At 38.1% G+C, this 19,683-nt stretch overlaps 1 protein-coding gene across 1 annotated transcript in view; it reads left to right on the forward strand.

Moving 5' to 3' along the window:
* The window catches only part of PREX2 (phosphatidylinositol-3,4,5-trisphosphate dependent Rac exchange factor 2), a 176,251-nt gene that overhangs the window by 88,514 nt on the left and 68,054 nt on the right, over window positions 1-19,683 (forward strand). The window contains exons 21-26 of the mRNA XM_065668406.1: window positions 1,601-1,737; window positions 5,241-5,358; window positions 6,181-6,365; window positions 7,796-7,957; window positions 13,908-14,130; window positions 14,793-15,000. Coding sequence (XP_065524478.1) covers window positions 1,601-1,737; window positions 5,241-5,358; window positions 6,181-6,365; window positions 7,796-7,957; window positions 13,908-14,130; window positions 14,793-15,000 — 1,033 coding nt within the window. The remainder of the gene's footprint in view (window positions 1-1,600; window positions 1,738-5,240; window positions 5,359-6,180; window positions 6,366-7,795; window positions 7,958-13,907; window positions 14,131-14,792; window positions 15,001-19,683) is intronic.

Here is a 19,683-nt window from a genome sequence, read left to right on the forward strand (position 1 = left end):
AAGAAGGTGAAGCATTCTTTGTTGCTGTCTGTGTTGTTAATGGTAGAGTCAACTAAAGTTATCTTCAGCTGTTGTGGGGCCATCACGTACATTTTTCCCCCCTCCTCCCTTTACAATTGAGGAATTTTAAGTGAACTGATCTGCAAAGCAGCCAGATTTGAACAGAGCTTGATAACTTTTATTTTTTTCCTAGGCTCTGGTGCCAGAAATTAGATTTTCAAGAGAAAGTCTAATAGACTACAGACTTTTGAGCTGATGTGATAATTATTTCTGCACCTGGATCTCAATTCAACTGCCTATCCTTATTCATTAAGCAAACACTTTATTCCAATTAGCCTCTACAGTATGTAAGCGTGTGCATGAGTGGTTTACTAAACCTGAAAGACTTTTAAGCATATGCTTAAATACTTTGCTGAATTGGGATCCTGGTTTTTTTTTTTTTTGGTTGGTTTGTTTTGATTTTTTGTTGTTCTTTTTTTTTTTTTTTTTTTGAGAGATATTTAAAAAGACCTATTTAAATGTTTATTTTTAAAACTTTTTTGGTGCATGTGTTGCAATAGCTGTTAATGGTGTCACTTCCAAAGCCTTTGATATTAGATTTAAAATACAGCTGTTGTCTGACCTGATAGTAGCTAAAATTAGGGAAATCCAGGAATATTGTTTATTTCCTTGTCAGATACATTCAGCTGACAGGTCATGATGAGCTTTTCTATTTGTCAGCCTTGAAAATTCAGTTTAGCCTTTTCTTTCATAGCAGCTAGCTTCCGTACCTCAGCTTTGCAGTCTCTAGGCAATAGATTTTGACTTCCCTGTCTCCTTTGTGCCAGTATCAAGAGAGACATAAGGAGGGAAATGTTCAGGTAGCCGGAACTAAAGTTATACACAAGCAAGCTGTCTTTCAGGAGTGGGCTTGAGTCATACTGAAAGACCTGGAGACAGCTGCTATTTTTGTAGTACCTATTCATTCATTGGATGGAAGATATTTCCAAGGTGGTTATTCCATTGTGGAAATAAACCACTAAATCATATATTTTTTGTTGGTCAAAGAGAATGTTTTGTTCTTCCTCCCCTCCTACTTGACTGGAAATCGGTCAGTCCTTGGAAACAACCTTGAATTTTGGTATTTTGCTTAATGTTGAGCAATAAAATCTAGTATGCTCTGATATTTATGAATTGTCAGAAAGCTTCTGCTTTGTATGTAGAATAGAGAAACCTGAAGTAGTCAACAAGCTCATAAGCTTGGGCACATTAAAGAATTTAGAATAAAAGTGGTCTAAGTTATAATTAGTAAGTTTCAAGCTAAGGCCTTTTATCCTTTTAAAATCACTTAAGACAATTTTTCCACATTTTCATATTACTTATTATAATTTGATTTGTAAAACAGCATTTGGAAAGTAGTCTGGTCTCTTATGAAATCATCTGTTGAGGAACTCCATTTTCTTGGAGTCCAGCTGACTGCAGAAGCACTCTGTGGTGAGGGGAAGTATGTAATAATTGGTGAGAGCAGATTCTGATTAAGAAAGAGGGTTTTGGACTGTAAGCTTTAAAGGATATGTTTAGAAAATGAAGTCTGTTACTTACGTGGATTTATTTTGAATAGGAACGGTGGCAGCTGCGGCAGGTCTCCACCCTGGCCAGTGCATAATCAAAGTGAATGGAATTAATGTCAGCAAAGAGACTCATGCAAGTGTTATTGCTCATGTCACGGCATGCAGGAAGTACAGGCGGCCAATGCAGGTATGTCTCATTTAGCACCCTTGCAGACTTTCTTCTAAGATTTTTCTTTTTTGGTCAAAGTAAGCAGTGTGTTGTGTATCTCTATTCACACATCTGTTATGTTTGAGTGGGATGAGGGGAAAGGATTGGTGAAAACTGAAGGGAAGCCAGTTGAATTGTAAAAGCTTAAGATTGCTTAATATATTGCTGATGATCAAGGTCTATTTATTTCTGAATCAAAATAAATCTTAAGTTGATAGCTCTTTTTTTTTAATATGGTATTTTTAAAGGTATTATTGGTATGGTATTATGGTATTATTGGTATATGGTATTATTTCAAGTGTTTCTGCATTTCTGTGTAGAAAGCATTAGGAGGTATATTGTCGTCATAATGGAGAGGGATTTAAGCTTGCTGTATGCTCAGCAATGGGAGAATTCCATGCGAGAAATAGTCTTCTTCCAGAATTTTGTAACACTTCAGCACAGAGAGGAGAGTGCACATGTTCAATCTGTAAAAGTCTTTGTGTTCTGACTGCATTCCAGTATTGCGAATAAACATACATTCAAGGACTCAAAATTCCCCGTTTTTTTATATAAGCGTGCAATCTTTATTATCTTTTTCGTGTAGGTTTCAGAGGAAATCTTAGCCTTCCAAGACACAAGTTTAAGGAACAAAGGCAAAACCAGCTGGATTCTATAATGCAGTTTTCCCAAGTCCTTGCAAATTTTTCATGAACTGTGAACCCATATCATTAATTAACTTCACAAACTCTTCCAGTACATGTTAAGTGAGAAGAAAAATCCAATTAAAATCAAGAGTGAAATCCTTCTCCTGCACCTACTGCATAGATATGAGATAAGAATTATAAATAAGAATTAGAACTGTGTCTTGCAAATTACAGTGTCTGTGAAAATGGTGGTTGGATGTTTCTGTTTGAACTGTTAATAGAGTATTGAAATTGTTACATAGCATAGCAAGATCAAGCTCACCTATCCTTTAAAGGAAGATGCTGTCTAGTAAAAGGATGGTGCTTTGTTAGCTAGTAGCAAAACTGGCTAGAATAAAAGATAAATTATTTATAGCAGGTGTATTCACTCTGTGTAACTGTAGAATTCCTATAGAGATTAGTGATATTCAGAGAGGATTGGTTAATGTTGGCTGACACATGAATGCCTTGACATGCAAAATTACTGTTTGTTTAATCCACTTGGGTAATATGTTAGTGTACATAACTGTTTTTCCTATATGTATTATTTATTTCAATCTTAAAATGTAGCAGATCATAGTTCAGCAAAAAATAACACAAAAGCAAAAATCACAAATAACTAAAATCCCCAGACTGATCAGAAAAGCTTCATTTAGGATGTAGTGCTGTTAAATGCTATGGCAGAATTGTCTAGACTGAAACAAAAGGCAGTATTCCCATGAGTGTCAAGATAGCTAAAATTTAATTTCCTATTCAGAAATTTGGGGTTTTAATTATTTGGACCATGACCATGGATTTTTCCTGTTTTATAAGTACACTGCATTATCCTATCATCTAATTAATTCAAATATTGCAGTTTTTCCTGTGGTTGACAGTAGCATATTTGAAAGGGGATCTTTTTCTCTCTCCTGTATATTCCACTTCTTGGGGTGAGGAGTCTTCCTGCTTGCCTTGAGAGTGAAGTTTCATTTCAGATTCTTGCGTTGTGAATAACTGTGTAACACTGCTCCAAATCATACTGCATTATATCTTGTATTAACTTTTGAAAGAGGGACCTCCAGTTTAAGTAGTTGGTCCTTCCATAAGCCATACTAAGTTCAAATAATGAAGGAACCCTTTGGCATAATGCAAATCTCCTATTAGAGGATGGCATGACAGTCTTAATGCTGCCAAACAAACCTGTAAGAGTCAATAAATAAGCAGCAGGTTTTCAGGTGTACCTGCAAAGAAGCCTAGGTTTCAGAAGGCTTTCTGTCAATCAGCTTGTGCACAGGTGTCTTCCAACAATCAACAGAGAGCTCTTCAGCTTCCTGACTAAAATATTTCAGTGCCATTGAGTCAAAAGTAATTCCAGATGAATCTAGGAAACCTAGAGAGAAACAGTACCTTAATCATATGAAAATCTAGTTATCTGTTTAATGGGATAAAGATAGCAGCTGCATAGTGTATGTTAGCAAAGCATAATTGGAAATTGTGTGAAAATTGTAGCATTCAGCTTAAAATGTTGCTGTCCTTACTTGACTTTGAATTCTTCTACAAACTTCTTTTCAAGGTCTGTGAATTCAGATTAGTCATAATTGTGTCATTTATTCTGCTGTAGCTGTTGGAGAGGGAGTGATTAAATGACTGTCAAGCTTCTTTTGAAGTGTAAGGGGAAGGGAAGAGTAGTCTGGAGATGATATATTTGATAGGCCCTTCTGCAAGGATGTGATGGGGCATGTGGCTGAGTAAGTGAAAGGGGGAGAACAAGGTACCAGTTGTGTACATGGCTTCTTCATAGGTTGTATGACCAAGCCACCATTCATGTGCTCACATGTCACTCAGTCACATCGGATGCTGGACTTTTTGGGTGATTCTGTCTTTGTTTTGGCAGCTTTGCTGATCTGTGGGAAAAATAAAGAACATAGAATCATAGAATCATAGAATAGTTAGGGTTGGAAAGGACCTCAAGATCATCTAGTTCCAACCCCCCTGCCATGGACAGGGACACCTCACACTAAACCATCCCACACAAGGCTTCACCCAACCTGGCCTTGAACACTGCCAGGGATGGAGCACTCACAACCTCCCTGGGCAACCGATTCCAGTGTCTCACCACCCTAACAGGAAACAATTTCCTCCTTATATCCAATTTAAACTTCCCCTGTTTAAGTTTTAACCCATTACCCCCTTGTCCTGTCACTACAGTCCCTGACGAAGAGTCCCTCCCCATCATCCCTATAGGCCCCCTTCAGGTACTGGAAGGCTGCTATTAGGTCTCCACGCAGCCACTAAGATAACTAAAGTCAAATATAAGTAACTGTACTAAAGCCAAATACAAGTAATGAAGGCTTTAGTGTCTTTTCTTCTTGCCAGTGACATACGGGTAATAGATTAACTGGACAATCTGTATCTTTCTTTGGTATTCCATAATATGTGCCAGCAGATTTAGCAAGGCAAAAATAATTTGTCTTAATTTTTTCATGATTTCTTGTCTCAAATATGTTTCAATCTGTAGTTTGATTTGAAATGGCTTAAATTATTTTTGTCAGAGCCATGAAACTGATGGATGTCATGCTGTCACAGATTTCATACTGCCTCATGACAGTATACTCTGAAATAAAAAGTTGACAAAATGCTTCAGATGGTTTTAGGTAATGGCAAAGTTTTTACAGAATTTTCACAATATTATTTTTAACTTGGAGCTTGGAAAGCAATAAAGCTGATAATAATCAGGGAATTAGTGCAACTATTTCATGTTGGAGAGCAGTGAAATAAGTTGCTATCAATTGCACTTGTAAAGCTTTTCCTAGCTGTCTATTTTTGTTGTTTTTTTAGCAAGATTCTATACAGTGGGTTTACAACAGCATTGAAAGTGCACAGGAGGATCTTCAGAAAACAAACACTAAGCCCTCTGGAGATGATGGAGGAGATGCCTTTGACTGCAAAGTGGAAGGTATGTGATTCTTTGTTTTTTTGTTGTTGCTCAGAATGCTGGTGTAGTAACAGGGGAAATATAGGTGGCTTTGTTTTCAGTGAGGAAATTGCAAGCAGACCATATAATGAGTTATATATAAGGATTTGTTTTCTAAAGATGTGAATTCAGCATGCTGTTATTTGAAAGTTGTTTTATTTACCATTTCAAGAATGAGTTTCTGTGAACACTTTAGGGAAAATATGTTCAATTTTCATTCATAGGATACATAATCTAGGAATTACATGATTTACTTTAACCACTGGTAGTAATTTAAGGCTAAATTCGATGCATACTGCATAAGAAATAACGAATCAGCTATCCTTCAGATTATTTTCAGGCAATTAAGATTTAGATAAAGCTGTATTCATATGCATCATGATAAACATAATTCATGTTAACTGTTTCTTTAATTATGTTCTCTGTGTAAATGTGGTTATTGTGGTTTCATTTCTGAATGCTGACACTTTTCATGGTAATTTCCTCCTAGGTTATTTGGAAGTTCTCAGTTTTCACCTTTTTTTTGGTTGCTTTTTTATGTCTCTGATTATAAATGAAATTGAATTAGTCCCCTTCAATAGCTGTTTGTAGAGAGAGACTACTGTGACTTGTCTGTTCATGCCTCTTAAGCAATCTAGTATTTTAGCATCCTGGTGTATTTTAGCATCCTGGTGTTCTGATTCTTAAGTCATTCAGCTGGTAGCTGGGCTTTTTGATGAACATCTTTAAACAGGCCGATGTCCCTTTTAGTTTGTTTAGTGGCCAGCCCTCCTGAACTGATTTGTATAATTTCCTTTATTCTAGAGGTAATTGACAAATTTAACACTATGGCAATAATTGATGGGAAAAAAGATCATGTGAGTCTGACTGTTGACAATGTCCATCTGGAGTATGGAGTGGTTTATGAGTATGATAGCACAGCTGGAATAAAGTGCCACGTCTTAGAAAAAATGATTGAACCAAAGGGATTTTTCAGCTTGACTGCAAAGGTATGAAGCTACTTTTTGTGTGTATTAATTCTTATGATGCACTTACATAGAATTGCATGTGCAACTTTAAAAATGTCTTTCAGTAAAAGGAGTAGCACAAGATCAGTATTTTCTGTCTCTGAAAGTAAAATAAAGTTGTGTGTACATAGATGCACACATTGGCAAAATCAAGGAGGAAGAAAAAGAACAAGTGCAACTTTTGAGTTTACTTTGAAATTTTTATTTTGTGAATATTTCCAGATGGTAAAGTCTGTGATTGCTATGAACGGGATGTGATTTTCTTTTTTTTAATATGTATCTGATACTGTCTGCATCAGATCGACAAATAATGTAGTAATACAGCTCTTTTAATAAGTTTTTGTTTATCTTTTCACACACATATGCAAGCTAACAAACATTGCTTAATAGAGGTACTGAAGCCCAAGTTTTGGGGAGTGTATTAATATCTGCCTATTTCTTCTTCTGTTGATCTTTCCACCAAAAGTGTAAACTGAAGTACTGATCTTTTACTGAAATAACTGAGGCATGGGCATGTGTTTCTTTTCCCCAGCTTCACTTTAAAACAAGTCAGGTTGACAGACAGGGAGTAACTTCTTGCAGCAGCATTGTGAGATTTGCTAGGGCTGGTCTAGTCAATTCTTCAGGTCATTATTTATTTAGGTGCCTTTATCTGTATTTTGGGTGCCATAGTTAGAAAGTTATTTTGGGTGTGTTTTTTAAACATGTCTTCAGAGGTAGCCCCAACCAGCAGTAGGCATCTCCCAAGTTCCATGACACAGTGAATTTCAATGCCTGAAATTGTAAAAAAAAAAAAAAAAAAAAAAAAAATAAAAAAAAATGCTATGTACTACCCTTACATATCTTCATCAAACCTTTTTTGTTCTCGGTTTTCTATCACCATCATTTGCTGGTGCTATTTCCATCATTGCAGAGCTTCAGTCTTCGCTGGGCAGTATAGCTTATTCTATTCCCTGTTAGCTGTTTATGTATGTAGAATACACAGTGGATAGCACTCAGTTTTCTTGTATCCTTTTTAAAATGTGTCATTGCTTATACTCCCAAATTTTTGCTACAAGACTTGAATTAATTCATCAGCTTTGTGTAATGTGTGTTGTTCAAGTAAATACAGCAGATAATGTATTTCAGAGGAGCTGTAGTGGTTACATTAGTGGGAAGTAAGTAGTTATCAGACAATATCATGAGAAGCAATATAAAAAGTACTTATTATTGGCATAATTTATGCAGGGGATAGATTTCAAGAAACCTCTTTGCTTCCAAAGTTTTATAAATTGTTGTTATATGCATTACCTGTAATGTTAAAAGGCAACTGATACCTGGCTTTTCATCTTTAATTATAAGGGATGATAAGTAAGGGGGGTATCTTAGTCATCTTACTTCATAACATACTGCTCTTGGTTTTGTTACTGTAGATTCTTGAAGCACTGGCAAAAAGCGATGAACATTTTGTGCAGAATTGTAACAGCCTCAATTCTTTAAATGAAGTGATCCCCACCGAGCTTCAAAGTAAATTCAGCGTCATTTGCAGTGAGAAAATTGAGCACATCTACCGAAGAATCTCTAGTTATAAAAAGGTATATCCCAAGCTTGGAGATATTTATCTTTTAAGGGAAAAATAGGAGAATGTGGTACATTTTGAATAACTTTTCAAAATCTCTATTGCAATGATGAAAATATGGCTGAAAGTTTAGCTAATTTGAGGCATGAATGCCTAAACTGAATAACTGCATAAATTATTTTCAAACTATGTTCTTTATTATCCCTTTTTTAGACACTGAATAGATCATATCCTTTCCTGTTTGCTGTGTTCACTTGTAGATACAATCAACTGTGTATTTCCAACAAAAGGGCTTGCATTCTTGTAAATGCCTTAAACCAGTACACTAGTGAATTTGCAGATGGTAACCAAAAATGAAGCAATAAGAGCAGAATTGTTTTTTTCCTTCTAATGTTTTTTAAATACCAAATCATTACCCTTTTATTCATCTTTTATGCCCTTCAAATTGCTGTAACTTTTTCTAGCATAAGTATTAGTATCTCTATAAGCTGTTAGATTAATTTGGCTTAATAAAACATTAGAACAAGGAAAAAAGAAGGTACTGACTTTCACTTGAGATCTCTAAATATGTGAGATGTGAATGCATAAATGACCTGGACTATGACCTTTGGGTGCTGCCAGTGTTTAGCTAAGCAGGGCATAAATGAATTAACCATTTGCGAATATGTTAATGTAAAATTATTTTCTCATCCTGGTTTCTGGTGCCCCTCCCATACAACTTAATTCTTGGGAGTTTGGAACTAGTTTGAAGTAGACATGAGATGTTTACATAGATGTGGCTCTGCCCTGTTTTACCCGAGTTGTGGCATTTACAGACTGGCCTGTTCTGAGTTAATATGCACAAAACTAAAAAGAAAAGAAAAAAGAAAAGGAAGAAGAGGTTCACTGTAGAAGCTTCATACAATTCAAAAAGCTGCATGGAAAAGGACAAAAAATGTTTGTTGTTTTTCAAATGAAGAGAAGACTGTATGGAAAACCTGTAGCTTCAGTAGGATGAAGGCCAAAAAGCAGTTTTCTAAAAACTCTTCAGTGTGGTCCCTGACAAGAACTAAACTGAGAAGCTGAGTCACAGGAGGAGACATTGAAAGGCTTCTGATACTGCATTACCAAATATCCAGTCTCTCCATCTGCCTAAATTATAAACCTCTGTGTTTTCAAATTGATTAAAAATAGCTTAACCCACCCCCCCAAATTCAATGCTTTTAACACTAATGCTATTGTATGTAGAGTTTGAGTAACATGTAGGTGGTTTATAACTTTCCTGTAGCCAAAAAATTTTGAGCATGATCTACGGCCTCCTGTAAGGAGGCCAAGACAATAAATGAAATTGCATTGTTATGCTGGGTATAACACAAACAGCCTCAGGCAAGTTTTCATAGTACTTATACTGTCTAGAAGCAGATATTATTGATACAAACTGCACTTCCAAGCTCATCTGCTAAAAAATTAGTAATTTCAGTTATAGCTTTTAATGACAATTAGTAACGCAGTGAATTTCAGGAATAGATGTGTCATTTTCTTGGCAAGGTAAAGGTAACCATAGTTACAGGAGACTTTTGGAGTGCCTGAGCCTAGCTTGGCTCCTGGTTTCACTGTGGAAGTTTGAGTTCTATAAATAGAAACCCTGTAGATTTCTGCAGTTCCTACTATTATTATTATCAGAACATTTTGCTCATAATAGATGCTGAGTCCAGTGCCATGAGTCCCAGATGTTTCTCAACACATATATGAAAAGAATTTTGAGCCTGACTTATGACCTGATTAAATCATAGCCAGGCGTTTGGTCTCTCTGGAGCAGGATGTGTGGGAGATTGAGATGTGAAATATGTACTGCTTGCAGGAACATTTTCATCGTTGAATGTCCTTAGTGCCCTTCTTAACTATTTGTACATTCTTCACCCTTCGAACAATTCCATAATTGGATTTCTTGTAACCTTCCAGATCTTGTACTGATATAGAGATTTAAATATAACTAATCAGTCAAATGTTCATCAGGCTGAAGTAATATGACACCAAAATAAAGATAAATTTAAATCCCAGCACAAAAACCTGTTATTATTCAGAAGGGACATACCTTAATTCAACTGAAGTGTTAGTCAAAACATGACTGATTGAATTTGTACTGACATTTATTAGGGAAGGAACCTTGCAAGTTAACTTTGAAAATATTCTTATGCATGAGCTATGCGATGTAGCTGACGTAGGTCTGTGCAATATTTTGACTGTAGAGATACCGTGATTAAAATATCAGGGACTTGGAAGTGATTATGTCTTTTCCAGAAAAAAAAAATCTTCCCTAACAACAAACTGCACTGGAAAGGACACGTTTTGACAGAAATCCTACTTGTGACTGACAAGTCTCTTTTCAAATGAGAGAGCTTTATCTCATAACTTTTATTATTCTGAAGTAGGCCTATTTTCTGAGTGTCCAAATTTAATGCAGTTCAGTCTTAGCCATTTTGGGTCAAAATGTCATCTTAAAAACAAGTAACTAAGCCTGTTTAAGAGTGTGCACAAAATTTCAGGTGTTACAGTAAAGGAGATGTGGCTAAGCACTACATTAGAATTAGACCACAGAAGGGGGGACCAGGGAGAAGTGTTCATCATTACTGAGCTGATACATAGGGAAGAGAAATGTTGGTGGGCTAGAGAAGTCTGAAATATGGTGTTTGCATTTTTTTATGCCCTAGTGTTTATCAGCTTCACAGATTCACTCAAAATCACAGAGTGGTTGAGGTTAGAAGTGACCTCTGGAGGTCTTGCCCAAGCCCCCTGCTCAAGCAAGGCCATCTAGAGATGGTTATCCAGGACAATGTCCAGACAGTTTTTTGAGCATCTGCAAGGAGGGAGATCCGACAGTCTCTCTGGGCAGGTTGTGCAAGTGCTTAGTCTCTCCCATAGTAAAAAAGTGTTTCCTGATGTTCAGAGTTAACATCCCGTGTTTCAGTTTGTGGCCACCACCTCTTGGCACTGGGCACCACTGAAAAGAGCCTGGTTCTGTCCTCAGAATCACAGAATCACAGAATCCCAAGGGTTGGAAGGGACCTCAAAAGATCATCTAGTCCAACCCCCCTGCAAGAGCAGGGTAACCTACAGTACATCACACAGGAACTTGTCCAGGCGGGCCTTGAATATCTCCAGTGTAGGAGACTCCACAACCCCCCTGGGCAACCTGTTCCAGTGCTTTGTCACTCTTACAGTAAAGAAGTTCTTCCTGATGTTAACGTGGAACTTCCTGTGCTCCAGTTTACACCCATTGCCCCTTGTCCTATCACTGGATATCACTGAAAAAAGCCTAGCTCCATCATCCTGACACCTACCCTTTACATATTTGTAAACACTGATGAGGTCACCCCTCAGTCTCCTCTTCTCCAAGCTAAAGAGACCCAGCTCCCTCAGCCTCTCCTCATAAGGGAGATGTTCCACTCCCTTAATCATCTTTGTGGCTCTGCGCTGGACTCCTTCAAGCAATTCCCTGTCCTTCTTGAACAGAGGGGCCCAGAACTGGACGCAGTATTCCAGATGTGGCCTCACCAAGGCTGAGTACAGGGGGAGGAGAACCTCTCTTGACCTACTAACCACTCCCTTTCTAATGCACCCTAAGATGCCATTTGCCTTCTTGGCCACAAGAGCACATTGCTGGCTCATGGTCATCCTCCTATCCACCAGGACCCCCAGGTCCCTTTCCCCTTCGCTACTTTCCAGCAGGTCAACCCCCAACCTGTACTGGTACATGGGGTTGTTCTTCCCCAGATGCAAGACTCTACACTTGCCCTTGTTAAATTTCATCAAGTTTCTCCCCGCCCAACTCTCCAGCCTGTCCAGGTCTCGCTGAATGGCAGCACAGTCCTCTGGTGTGTCAGCCACTCCTCCCAGTTTTGTGTCATCAGCAAACTTGCTGAGGGTGCACTCAGTTCCCTCATCCAGGTCATTGATGAAAATATTGAACAGCACCGGTCCCAGCACCGACCCCTGAGGAACTCCACTAGTCACAGACCTCCAGCTAGATTCTGCGCCATTGACCACAACTCTCTGCCTTCTTCCTTTCAACCAGTTCTCGATCCACCTCACTACTTGATCGTCAAGCCCACACTTCTTTAGCTTATCTATGAGGATGCTGTGGGAGACAGTATCAAATGCCTTACTGAAATCAAGAAAAAACTACATCTACCGCTCTACCATCATCCCTCCACCTAGTCACTTCCTCATAGAAGGCTATAAGGTTGGTCATACATGACTTCCCCCTCATAAAACCATGTTGGCTGTTCTTAATGACCCGCTCATCCTTGATATGCCTAGTGATGGAGTCAAGAATAAGTTGTTCCATCACCTTTCCAGGGATGGAGGTAAGGCTGACCGGTCTATAATTACCCGGGTCCTCCTTCTTGCCCTTCTTATAGATTGGTGTGACCTTTGCCATCTGCCAATCCTCAGGCACCTCGCCCGTTTCCCACGACTTACCAAAGATGATGGAAAGTGGCCTAGCAATGACCTCCGCCAGCTCCCTCAGCACCCGTGGGTGCATTCCATCCGGACCCATCGATTTATAGATGTCCAGATTGCATACCTGATCCCTAATCCAATCCTCATCTACCAAAGCAAACTCCTTCTTTGTTTGGAACCTCCCTCCATCCATCCTTGTCCATTAAGCTCTCTCCTTCTGTCTGATGCTAGGAGGGAAGGGGATCCATAACTTGTTGAACCACTTCCCTCTGCCCTTGCCTTAGGGTGTGGTTCCACCAATCTATTTCACTTTCACACTCTCTAATGGCTCTCAACCTTTCAACATCCTCCCTCAGTTCAGCCACCTGCCTGAGCAGGTCATTTATTTGCTCACAGCGAACACAAGCAGTATCACTGGCTCCCTCCAATACAAGTGCCAGGCTCAGGCATTCGCTGCAGCCAGAGACCTGCACAGCTGCATGTCTGCAGGAAGGCTCAGTCTGGATACCCACATTAGTACTCACTACAGCTTTCGATCGTGTTGTAACCATGATCTATCTGGTCAATCAATCCGTCTACGTCCCTCAGCACTCCTTCCCCCTCCTGTACTCCAGGCGAGTCCTCTCGATGAGGCGGTTGGAACGCTCCCCTGCCCGCGCGAACTGCCGCGCAAACTGCCTCGACCCTCTGCCTCGACGCTCTCTGTTTGCCGGCTCTGTTCGCCGCGCTCCCTGGGAAGGTTTTTTTCCTCTGTGCACCCTCACATCAGATATTTGAATACATTGATAAGATCCCCCTGAGCCTTCACTTCTCCAGGCTGAAGAGTCCCAGCTCTCTCAGCCTTTCCTCATAGGACAGATGCTCAATCCTTTCATCATCTTAGTGGCCCTTACCTAGACTCTCACCAGTATGTCCATGTCTGTCTATTTCTGGGGAGCTCAGAAATGGACACAGCACTTCAGGTGTTGACTCACCAGTGCTGAGTGGAGGGGCAATGCCTTTCCTAATGCAAGCCAAGAAACCATTAGGGAGGACTTCATCCTGCCTGAATATGAAATTCATAATCCGTTGCTTCCAATTCTGTCTTTATTTGCTTGAGGCAAAAAATTCAGAAATTTTTTCAAGACATTGACTTACAATCATTTATGTCAGCAAGTCTTTATAAATGGCATGTGTAGTACAGCAGTGGATCATACAGCATTGTAAACTTTCTTCTCAGGAAGATACTTAATATTGTATTATGTTGCAAGGAAAATAAATTTTATCTCCTTGTTACAAGGCTATTTACATTTGTAAATACAATTTATTTCAAAAAACAACCCCTCAAAAATACAAAATGAGAAATACCTTTTTCTTTCCCTTGTAGAGAAAGATGGAAATTATGAAATCAAGGCATCTGAAATCAAGAATGCCTGAAGTATTTTAAACTTTTTGTTTTTTAGTCAGATACAAAAGTTTTGTCAGCCAAATGCTGACATTTCAAAAGCTGTTAATAAAAAATTTTCTTTCTTTTTCATTTCTAGTTTTCAAGAGTATTAAAAAACAGAGCTTGGCCTACCTTCAAACAAGCTAAGTCAAAGATTTCACCACTTCACAGCAGTGATTTCTGTCCAACCAATTGCCATATCAATGTGATGGAAGTGTCTTACCCTAAAACCTCAACTTCCCTTGGTAGTGCCTTTGGTGTACAGTTAGACAGCAGAAAACATTCTTCCCACGAAAAGGAGTATAAAAACACTGATCAAGGTAAGTCAGTTGACCTTGAAAGAGCTACTACTTCTGATAGCTTGTGATACGTTGAAGCTAGTGCTTCTGATACAGAGTCCTTAAAGGTAACTGGTTTAGGTTTATGTCCTAAATACTAGAATTAAGGACAAGCCTTTATGAAATCTCCCTATTTTCAATATTTAGGGTTATTTTCAAAGAGTCATAGAATCACCTAGATTGTAAAAGACCTTTAAGATTATCAGTTCCAACCTGTACCTCAGGACTGCCAAGACTGCTAAGCCCTGTCACTAAGGGCCTCATCTACATGGTATCTGAACACTTCCAGGAATGGTGATTCCACCACTTCCCTGGGCAGCCTGTTCCAATACCTGGTCACCCTCTCTGTGAAGAAATTTTTCCTAATATCCAATCTAAACCCCTCCTGGGAACTTGAGGCCGTTACCTCTTGTCCTACCACTTGTTACTTGGGAGAAGCATTTTAAAGCACAATAAAGGTTAGTCATGATTTTACAGTAACTTTTTCCTTAAATAGCTTGACTTTGATATGCAAGATAAAATGCAAAATTAAATAATTACATAAAGTTTTAAGCATTGAAAATGTTTCAATATCAGATATTCTACTGACTTCAGAATGTGTGTTGGAAAAAAAAGATAATGATGTACCTTTGGACTATTCCCAGGTAAACTGAATCCCATGATTTATGTCCAACACACCATTACTACTATGGCTGCCCCTTCAGGACAGTCTCTTGGCCAGCAAGAGGGCCATGGTCTGAGGTACCTCTTAAAAGAAGAAGATTTAGAAACGCAAGATGTCTATCAAAAATTGCTGTTCAAATTACAAGCTGCACTGAAAGAGGTGGAAACATGTGTCTGTCAAATAGACGAGTAAGTAAATGTTACCATCTGGGCTTGCCTTTAATTTTCCTGTTGAAGACACCAATAAACCTGGGTATCCTTTTTGTGTAGTGTAGGATCAATGTTGACTTCAGGTAGAATTGAAATAAGGCAAAGAATTCAAGTGTAGGTAATATCCTATTTTGGTTTTTCTTGGTGTCCCTGATTTTTTCCCACTGTAGTTTGTAGCTTTTCTCTAGAATGTAGGAATGTTAATTATTTTGAGGTGAGAGGAATATGAGGACCCTGTAATGTAAAATTTTACTAGGAATGGAAACAAAGGGCAGAGGTATAAAAATAGTTTTTATTGAATTCTTTGGCTGTTGCTCAATAGTCCTGAATATGAATTTATAGGTAAAGCATTTTTCATCTATAGGAAGATTATTAAATTGTTGGACATTTTTCAAAACCAAATTGGCCTTGATGAAGAGCTGTGGATTTAGGGAGAGCCATTGTCAATTAGGACACTTGAATTAAATGTGAGAGACCCAGAGTCTCATCACAGTTTGTCCTAATTCAGGACAAGTACTTAAAATTTGCTTTTCCATTTGTGTGGTAAGTGGATTGCGTGTTAGGCTATTTTCTGTCTGGGAATGACGGGTGAAGAAGGGTGATGGGTCTTTCATTTTTCAGAGATCCCATATGTAATGTAAGTATCAGAAATTATTCCTTTTGAAAATATGAATAATACCTTTTTTGAGTTTAAAAGCAAATCTTTCAGTATCCTCAGCTCGGAAAAGTGGTTTATTATTACTTCTCCTGTTACTTTGAAGACCATACAATGGTTTATCCTTTCACGGTTACTTCAGAGTGGGAAATTTTTTGTACTGTTCTAACACCAATGTAATGTAATAGTTAGATAGGAATAAGTGATTGTAAGGTATTACATAGTACAGTAAAATAAGAGTGGTCTGAAGATTTTAAAGAAAGCATTGTTTGCTGTGCCTTTAAATAATTCTGCTTATTATCAGGCTGAAGATAATATTGGTTAATTAGTTATTAAATTTAAGATAATTTCAGTGCTTGAGTGCACTTAAAAATGACTGTAAAGCCTGTGTTGCCACTCTTCCTCAAGGGAGTCAGAAAATTATATATGGAAGTTCAGTGAATATTTCAGGAAGCTCCAGTTACCAGTCTACCACGCCTTTCCTTTTCACTCCCTTGAGCTCGTGATGCAAAAGCAGAGCCTTTCATACGCATGTATATATAAACATACACACACATATATATTGTGTATACGGGTATACATATATATATATTCATATATTAATTTGGAGAGTCATGCAGTTATGACACTAAACACAACAGTTCACTTTTTTATTTCGGAATTTTCCTGTACACTGACCTAGTAGTAGATCTTTTATAAGGGGTATAGTTTTATTTAGGAAATTTTACCTTTTGCTATTTGTGAGACTGACACTTTTCATGCTTTATTCCTCATGGGCCTTGAGTGGACTGCCAGTGTGTAATTACTGTGGAGGAAAGCGGTTCTATACAGGAAGCAGGGTAGCAAAGGGACCTACTTGAAAGTGCGGAAGAGACGTGAGCAGTTCAGCAGTACATGGTGTATTGTATTACAACATACTTACAGCTACTAATTAACTCCTGAGAGAAAAGTTAGGACTACTAGGAAACAAAAGATAGAGTAATGAGAAAGGATAATCAAACACCTGTGCCATAATTAGAAATATTCATATTTCAGCAGTTAGGAGGAAATGTTAGAACAGACTGATGCTTAAACTTTGTCAAGACTGTAGAACTTGTTTTCTATTATGACATAACAACAATAAAGTAGATGTCTTTACGTACTGAATTTATGATTATTATAAGCAATCTTTCTTATAATTTTCTGAGGACAGAAAATATGAACATGATATCACAATTCTAAATGTATGTGATATTGAATGATAGAAAAATTGGGCTACTAGATGACTCTTTGGTACCCTTTATAACAGTATTGTTGAAAAAAAGTTGCATTTTCATGTTGCTAAATGTCTCTACGCTGTGTTGAGGTCCGCAAAGGTCTTTCTCTCAACTCCCAAAATCCTGGGGCAGTGTAATCTGCCCAATGTCTCTGATCTGTTGAATGAATCAAAGTGAACTGAAAAACAAGTGTTTCACCCAAATAGCAGGTCTATGAGAGCTTGTGGATTATGGGAAGGAAAAAATGTTGTGTGCTCCTGTCCTTACCTTCATAATAACTTTTGTCATGGTTCATTGATGAGATTGAGTTGTGTAAGAAATAAGATGGAAAGAGAGAGATACACACACACACACAAAAAGACATATATACCCTTTCCACAGCCCCTCAAACTTCCACTGACTCCTCATTCAAATAGTTTAATAGTATGGCAGTAACTCTCTAGTACCATTGCTGGATATCCACCACTGATGCTAGGTGTGTTACAGAGAAAGCAGTCTTTCCTCAAGTTGTTTTCTGCATGGTGATTCTGCTGTGTTCTTGGTTCACATGCACTCAGTGTGCTCCCAGGATCTCAGATGTTTGGTTTTGTTGGGGTTTTGTTGGTTTTTGTTTGTTTGTTTTTTTGGTTTTTTTTTGGAAGGGTGTCTGTTGGTGCTATACAAGAGGCTTGAACATTTTCTGAGCCTCCATAGAGTGAGGAAAAGGCAAAGCAGCTCACAGGTTGTGTAGGTTTTCTGTTGCTGTCTCTGGGTCTCATTTTTTAATGCTTTGACGGACCACAGCAGGTTTTGTTTGTTTCTGACATACTTTTAAGATTGTGTTGATTTGGGTTGGATATAGGATTAATTCCACACGTGAGTGTGTTTTTGGTCAAGGGTTGCATTTCTCTGTTTAATGGAAATTTTCTTCATAGTTACAGAGCTACTTTCTAGCTGTTAGTTGCTCTTCATTCACATATTTCTCCTAGGAGAGACAGATGTCTAAGATAATTCTGCAAAGGGTAGGTCCATCTGCAAAAAAAAAAAAATACAATGTGCATGCGCTGTGTTCAGGAAGAAAAAAACAACCACTTAAGAAAAAAAAAGAAGTCTATTTAGGCATGATTATTGGAGGATTTTTTTGCATCCAGGTTTGGGTTTGTGTGGTTTAGACCCTGCAATGGGTTTTTAGAGCATTTTCAGTGGCCTCAGGAACTACCAGCTCCAGAACTTTGTTATCCAAAGTTCCAGCTTTCGTTCATGGTAGTTCAGCAAAAAAATTTTCCTTAGAAAAGAGCCTGCCTGCTGAGAAAATGTGAAAAGCTCCCTTAGGGAAAGCTCCAGCTACCTTAATCAGTCTTTCACTGAGATCTTGGCAGCAGTGACTAAACAGTCACATAAAAGAAGAGGATATAATAGTCTGTCTGTGTCTTGACAAACAGTTACTCAGGGGAAGATATTTTCAGAAGCTGAAATTGCAGTTCATTATGCTTGTTTCTTACTCTTGATTATTTTTTTGCAACAACAAAATCCACAAGAAGTTACCAGAATGGATCTGCCGAAAGCCCATTTTTGTTTTCATGGGAGTGGGAAGGCAAGAAAAAGCCAAAGTATAGATTAAACCTTGTCTTTATCTCACCTTCCAGCAGGCAGAGTTACAAGGTTTTCTTGGAATGGACTTTTTGTTTTAAGAATAGTTTGAATGATCTGCCATGAATTTGTCTAATCAGTTTTTGAACTCCTTTTGTATTTTTGTGTTCAGAAAATAAGTTTTACAAGTATGAAGCACTGATTTTCTAAGGTTTACATTTTCATAACACCTTTATTTTAGCGTATGTTCAAGAACATGTATCATCTAGCAGGTTGATTGAAACTGATCAGTGCTGCAAAATACGGGCCCCATCTTTCGTCCTGTCCTCATGGAATCCTGCTACCTAGTGACTTAAGTGGTAGGGGAGAACTGAATTGAGATTTCATGCTGATAGGAAGTATTAAGGCATCATGTAGCCCAAAAGATGTCTGTCTAGTGGATGGGTAGGTTTAAAGTCCAGTAAAATTACACCTTCTGTGATGTTTTTCTATACTGCAGTTACAGTTCAGATGAGTAACTTTTCCTGTATGTATGATAAACACCTATCTATTTCTTGTTAGCTCTTAGCTAGAGAAAGTTATGCAGAAATGATGAAAGCATTTGCTAAAAAGCTTTACTTGTCATACTTGTTTCCCTAAAGTTAATGCCAAACCCTGTGTTAACATTTATCAGGTCATAATTTCAATGAAACCAAGGTTGATATACCATTTGAGGTATGTATTCATTGCTATATAGTCAACAGACAGCATTATAGGGATAATTTACCCTATTGTGTTGCCGAAGTGTGGGGTTTCTTAATTTCTTTCTCAAAACTGTCCATTCCCGAGAGTCAGAAAATTGTTTGTACTCAAACACATTATAATTGAACATGGTGTTGAACACATTGTCTATGTTTTGTATGCGAAACATCACTGCTCTCAGTCCAGAAACTTCAATGTTCAAGAGCAGCTTAGGATCAGATTGTTTTCTGGTAGAATATCTTTGTCAAAAGAATAGAGAAATTTATAGCTCAGTACTGAACTGTAGCTGAACAAACTTTAGTTTGTTAGGATTAAGAATGAATTACTTCAACTGGCAGAGCCCCACAACATGAAGATGGATCTTTAAACCACTTAAAATCAGAATTCCTCTTTTGTGTAATGTAACAATGCTAATATGTGTGGCAAGAAATAAGACTAAAG

The sequence above is a fragment of the Lathamus discolor genome, chromosome 2, assembly GCF_037157495.1.
Source record: "Lathamus discolor isolate bLatDis1 chromosome 2, bLatDis1.hap1, whole genome shotgun sequence".
NCBI classification, from domain to species: Eukaryota; Metazoa; Chordata; class Aves; order Psittaciformes; family Psittacidae; genus Lathamus; species Lathamus discolor.